Source organism: Galeopterus variegatus, unplaced genomic scaffold (genome assembly GCF_000696425.1).
Source record: "Galeopterus variegatus unplaced genomic scaffold, G_variegatus-3.0.2 Scaffold4103, whole genome shotgun sequence".
NCBI classification, from domain to species: Eukaryota; Metazoa; Chordata; class Mammalia; order Dermoptera; family Cynocephalidae; genus Galeopterus; species Galeopterus variegatus.
In genome coordinates, this window is record NW_007730214.1 from 96,325 (window position 1) to 103,048 (window position 6,724).

General features: G+C 39.6%; 1 protein-coding gene across 1 annotated transcript in view; it reads left to right on the forward strand.

The window, feature by feature from the left end:
- Positions 1-544: 544 nt before the first annotated feature.
- IGF2R (insulin-like growth factor 2 receptor) overlaps positions 545-6,724 on the forward strand; it is an 85,241-nt gene continuing 79,061 nt past the window's right edge. The window contains exons 1-2 of the mRNA XM_008586758.1: positions 545-615; positions 1,558-1,697. Of these exons, the coding sequence (XP_008584980.1) occupies positions 545-615; positions 1,558-1,697 (211 nt within the window). The remainder of the gene's footprint in view (positions 616-1,557; positions 1,698-6,724) is intronic.

Genomic DNA, 6,724 nt, shown 5'->3' on the forward strand with positions numbered 1-6,724 from the left:
CCACCCCACTGGAATGTACACTCCAAAACGGCAGCAAGTACTTAAGACATATTTGTGAAACCAACGAGCAGGCAAAGGAGACAAGTCTTTACTGATGATTTTCTTTCTCTGTGCCTGGTGATACTTGGGTTATTTTCTCATGTTGTTTAATCTTCCTGATTCTAGTAGATAACTCTTAACATGTTGGTGATGAAGAAGCAGAGTTTAGTAGTAACTGCTTTAAAGCCTGGTGTCACCCCAATGCCAGGCACTTGACAAGTACACCAACCTGTTTTTCAGGTTTGTAGCAGTTTAGTGGCTATCAGAACTTCCAGGGGAACATTCCACCACCCTGCTGGAATGCTTATGCGTGCTTACACCCCTTGGCTTCTTGGCAGGTGAATCAGATTGGCCCCAGACCTGTGTTCAGGGGAAGCTGGGTGCCTCGTCTGCCAGTGACCCTAACAGGGCTGTTGTGGCTTCTCCTCTGGAGGGTCTACTGGGCCAACTCATTCTAGTCAGAGAGGGATGTGCTGCCTGGTAGTTTTGTGCAGTCATTGCCCTGATGCCTGGTGGATGGGATCGCTGGGAAGTGGACTGCTACCGCTGTGAGGGAGTGTTTTCGGTCATCAAGAGGTTACTGTGTTAGGTAAATAAGCTCCAGATAAATATGAGCAGTCTCACGCTTGGAGACCTCAAAGTCTCACCCCCAGGCCCTCCACAACTCCTGGGTAGGCCTAACCTAAGCAATTCTCATTTAACCTATCTTCCCTTCTTTCAGCAATACTGTTGAATTAAAGTTAATAAGGTAATTTTGTATTTGCAAAGGAGCTCTGCAGTTATTCCTCCTCTTGTTTCTACCCTTGCTGAGGAAATGACCCCCATTTTACAAAATGGACAAAACATTCTCCCAGGGAAGAGTAGAGAATTAAGAATAATTGTTTTGACAGAACTGACAAACGAAGTATTATGTCCCAAGTATACAGACTAATTTATTAGCAATTACTCAATGTCTGCTTTGCCAGAGGCTTGAACAATGAGTTTTAATGCCTGACGTAGTGAATCAACCTGAAATAGACTTTGCCTGATTTCAGATGAGACAGTCGACCGATCTCACAGCTTCAGTTTGTCAGTTCAGATCTGAAGTGTGGCGGTAAAAGTAAAGCTGGATGGAGAACTGGCTTTCGTGCCATAACTGGTTTTTTAATAAAATAAAGAATTAAAAACAATCCTTTGGCTTTTCAGCATTTCAGTGTGATTGGAAAGGTTACCATCATATATTCAACATAATTCTTAAGAATTCCTTACTGAGTTGATATTCTTAAATTAAAGGTAGAATCTTAGTATTTTGATGATTGTTGAGTCCTGAGGTGGCTTCAGGGTGGATTTAACCAGAGTGAGGGTGGTATTTAGCGGTTTCTGTCTTGGCTTCTTTTCAACTTAATATACTTGACGTTAGTATTTTTACCTTCTAGTTTGTGGTAGTTCTAAGCAAATGTGGCTTGAATGTAAAACTAGAGAGAAGGTAAATTATTGGCAAATCAGTGACAGTGACAAGTTGTTTTTCTTCTTTTTCAGTTATACATGGGAAGCTGTTGATACCAAAAATAATATACTTTATAAAATCAACGTCTGTGGAAATGGTGCTCTTCCCCAGTGTGGGCCATCGAGTGCCGTTTGCATGCATGACTTGAAGAAAAACAGCTACCGTTCAGTGGGTAAGTAAACACTACCCTTAAGTTATGATCCCAATTTTGCAAAAATGACTGCATATAGCTATATACAAAGTTATGTAGGTTTATAATACCTAATATGTATTTTATGTTTTATAATAGTTAAAAGTGGTAACAATTTGAATGTCCGATATGAGATAAAATGAGGTTACTTGCATCTAGTGGATACCATGCAGACAGTCAATACGAGGAACCATGCACATGTGTATTTGTTGTAGAAAGATGTTTTCTATGTGGCTCTCCCTTCTCACCCCTGTTTTTCTTAAACCTTATCTTTACTTTTATCTCTTATTCCCCCACATTTCCCTTAGTGCCCAGCCTCTCTACTCCCTGTAGCCTTCAGCTTCCTTGTGTGGTGGTTTGATTCTCAGGCAGTATGTCTTCACAGTAAAGAAGGTCACTGGCGTTAGGGTTATATTTAAAATTAAATAGTCCCAAGGACTGGCAATCTCAGAGAAAAAAGTGCAGCCCTTTCTTTACTAGGGTTCATTTCATTTGCCTCAGTGTACCCATTTCGGATCATGATCCTTTTCATTTGGTGAGGAAGAAGGGTCCATGTGGATGACAGCCCTCATAGGTCACAGGAGTGAGGTGAGGGCACATGCTCAAGGAAGGGCCACAGGCCAGACATCAAAGCAGCATGTGTTGCCCTTGGGCGTGGCGGCATGAATGTCTGTGTGGACCTTTGACCAAAGCAGTTTGAATGGTGAGGTTTGATCAAGGTGGACAGTCACGAAATGGAGACGGTGTGTACGGGGACTGTGGGGGAGCTGGAAGAGAATGCTACTAGGTAGGTTTGTGTGTTTGGGAGGGGCTGCTTACTGTGGTAGCTCCATCTCGGCCATTTTGAACGGAAATTCCTAAACACAGTTAAAAGGGATTTTTAGAAAGCATTGTTTAGAGCAAGACGATAAGGATGTGCTGGGGTCTGCTGGTTGAGGCCCAATTCCTGTTTGATTTACCTCTCTCTCAACTAAGAGGCTATCCAGACCAAAAACACTGGTAAGAGGGATCTGAGGCCCAGGATAGAGATCTGAGAAAGCACCAGCTTGTTCTGAACTGTTGGGTCAGACAAATTTTACTGTTTGATGATATACTTAGAAAACTTACAGATGAGATTGCCAATTTCCTCATTGTGATCTTTTGGCAATTCACAGAGAGGCCGCAAATGAACCTGTTGGCCAGTGTTATTCAGGTTTTCAGAAAGGGGAAAAAGTAGTTTTCCTCTTGACTTTATTGTAATACTTGACTTTGATATTTTTGGCTAATGGAAGTGAGTCTTGTAGTTTGTGGTAGTGTAGTATAATATAAACTGATTCCAGATACAGGTAAGTCACTGGGAGGGTAATTTGTGAGATTGGTGTGGCTGGACAAGATTTGAGTATGATCAAGTTCTGTAGGCTTTGAAAGCCAGGAAGGAGAGTTGATATTTTCTGGTAGGTAGTGGATCCATTATGGATTCTTTGTGATGGTAATGGGGGAAGCCGCGTGCTAGAAGATGTTTTTAGAAAGCTGGGCCCAATGGAATAGGAAAGTTGTTTAAAGGGAGAGTCCGAAGGTAACTCAATGAGTAGAAGCTGTGTTACAGGTTAAGTTGATGATGGTATAAACCAGTAGTGTCCAATCTCAGTTTTACTCTCAGATGCACATGACAGATACCTTTCCCAGAGCTTCAGACTCCCAGAGGGAGTGACGATGTGTCCTATACCTTCAGGACTAGCAGTAATTGTTCCTTTTCTTTAACTTAAGAAAGCAAAGTGTATGAGTCAATGAGAATGACGTTAATATTAGCATAGAGATAATCTTGAATTTGATCTAATTTTAATATGTGTATACAATAAAAATGACTAAATTTGTTGTGCACTTTTATGCCAAGTCTTATACTTTTAAGCAAGATAATCTCATTTAATTCATTCAGCAACCATTTGAAGTAGGTGATTTCATTTTCCTTATTTTATAAATGAAGAAATTGAAGCACGAAATGGATAAGCAACTTGCCAGAGATTGTGTGGCGATGGATTTGAATGCTGACAGGAGAATTCTGGAGCCTGTGTATTTATTCAGGGCTGTGTTGTTATATCAGTCAGAGGGTCACATCAGACAGGTATAGAGCTAAAATGGGAACCTGGATAGGAAATCTGAATGTGTAGCTCTGAGAAGACAGTTGAAAGAATTTGCCAGAATGGAAAAGTTGTGAATTTTCAAAGTTATAGAAGCTGGAGCTCTCAGTAGATCAGAGGAACAGAAGAGCTAGTAAAGAAATAGATCCAAATATATATGGGAACTTATTGTAAAACCAAATAATGGGTGTAATTAGCTCCTTGTTTGTTAGGAAACAAAGTCAGACCCCTCCCTCATATCCCATACAGAGAATACGGATCAGTTAAAATTTGAAAGTAAAAAGACAATAGAACATTGGAAAAAACTTAGTAAAATATAAATGTAATCTGGAGAAGACTTCTTTGGGGAAACCTGGAAGCCATAAAAGAAAAGAGGAACATTTCTGACTGCATACATTTTAATGACAAAAGGCACCCCAAAGACAAAAGACATATGCTAGATTGGGAAGAAATTTTTCAGCATATGTGCCACTGTGCTATTAAATTCAGAGCTTTTCTTAAAAATTGATAAGAAAGACAACCCAGGAGAAAAAAGTCAAAGCCTGAGAACAGGCAATTCACAAAAGAAGAAATCCAGATGGTGAATACAACTTCACTAGTAAGCGAGGTATAAATGCAAATGAAAGCAATAATGAGATCTCATTTTTCTTTAATTAAATTGGCAAACATTTAAATGGTTGAATTGTAGAGTGCTGGCAAGGAGCCTGGAAATGGGCACGTTTAAATATTGCTGTAGGAAGATGGTTGTCTATAACCCTTTTGGGGAAGATACTGTAATTGTCTATGTGAGTTTTATAGTGCCCTCAAGGGCAGTTTTGTACTAAAAAATGAGTATTAAGACCTCAACTTTGGTTTAAACAATATTGCATTATTTTAAATTAAAAAATACATTAGTTTCTTCCTTAGGCAAATGATGTTATTACATATATATGAATCTACAGATTTTAGCAATCGTTTTTATAGGACTTTTGCATATTTGGTCACATTTACAACCTAATCTTTACCACATTTTAAAATGATTTATACATTTTATATACTTGATTTCCTTTTTAAGTACTTCACATATTCAATTTAGCAATTAAAACTTCAGTTGAATTAAAACTTCCTTTCTTCTTCTAGATAGTAGAAAACATGTAAGCTGTCTTCAAATATTTGGAGGGTTGTCATGTAAAAGAGGAAGCAAACAGAATGAGGCCCAATGAGTTAATAATAATTCTTATAAATTTAATAGTTTAAATTTGTAAATATGATAAACCTAAAATTTCCTAGCGTGTTCTAATACTGTCACACGTCTAAATCAATTGCTCAGTTATAAACTTTGAGTTGGTGTTATGACATTAAACATTGCAAGTATGTAAAAATACCAAATATGTTCACATTGCTCCTAACATCCCAAATATTAATACTATGATTTTAATCTTTCTGAGTATTAAAAGCTGTCTATCCACTTGAGGAAGCCTGTCACCAGCCTATTTAACTGAGGTAATGTACTTGTTAGGGAACAGTGTTAATTGAGGCTACTCACCACCACAGCCTGGAATTCTGATTGGCTTCTTGTTGGTGACCTGGGTAGGACACAGTGAATCTAACTGTAGTTGGTGTGCCGAGTGACTTTATTTATTCTAAGGAGCCTGGCCCCTGACTTCAGTGATATTTATATTGTCTGATTCTCGTGTGCACTCACAGAAATCTACAACATCCATCCAGGCTGATCATGGGATTGAATTTTTCATCTTTAACTCTTAAGATAGGAAGATACCTTTTCCTTTTAAATCCTTTATTTGTTTTCTTAAAACCTATAATTCTATTGGATATTTAAAGTGATATCTGGTTGAGATTTGGATATGGCTCATGTTTTTATCAGACTTATGGTCTTTCCTGATAGTTTGGCAATGTCTGTTAAATTTTAAAACATATATTCCCATAACCTACTTTTGTGAATCTAACCAGTAGAAGAAATAGTACCATACATAGATATTTATACAAACATTTTTCTGTAGCACTTTTTATTGTGGCAAATATGCTGGAACAATCTGTATGGCAATGGCTCAGTAAGTTATAGTTTTTGTTTTTTTTTCTTTCTGGTTTACTTGGTTAAATCATAAAGATTTATGTATAAATTATGTTTTAAAACACGGCCAACATGCAACATTCATTTATTTATAACAGATATTTGACTGCCAGTCATATCTAGGCATTGGGCTAGGTATTGGAAGCAAATCAGTCACTAAAACTTAAGACAAAATTCCCTTTTCTTATGAAGCTTACATTCTAGCTGGGTGGGAGACAATGTAAAAAACAAGCAGTGCCCAAGTAGTATGTCAGAATGTGATGAATGCTATAAAAAGGAAAAGGAAGGGGATTCAAGAATGCGGGGGGCCCAGGAGGGCATACACTTTAAAGTAGGGTAAGTTCGCCGAGAAAGTGACATTTAAGTCAGGATCTGGAGCTGAGGAAGTGCGGGGACAAGGGGACTATCAGCGGTAGCGAGAATAGAAATCTTGAAAAAAGAGTGTTAATATGAAGAGCAGCAGAAAAATGAGGCAGTAGCTGGCGGTCAACATTGGATAGAGAGGATTCCTTCTTAATGTGGCCAGATAACGTGATTAGTATGTGGCGAAGGAGAGAAGACACAATAAAGAAGGAGCGGTGTGTGGCACAGGGGCAGAGGGAAGACTTGCTTGAGCGCATAGGTAGTAGCACGGGAGGGTTGTCTGTCCGGCAGGCGCTGATTGCCGCGGCGGCGGCCGACTGGAGATGCCGCGGGGAGGCTTCCTGTGAAGCCGGGATCTCCAGGCTTTGCGGCTCAGCGGCGCGCGGGCTCGGCTGGGCTCGGTGGCGTGGTCTGGCGGGCCCGGCGCGTAAGGCTTGGCAGGCCCGGCGCGCTCGACT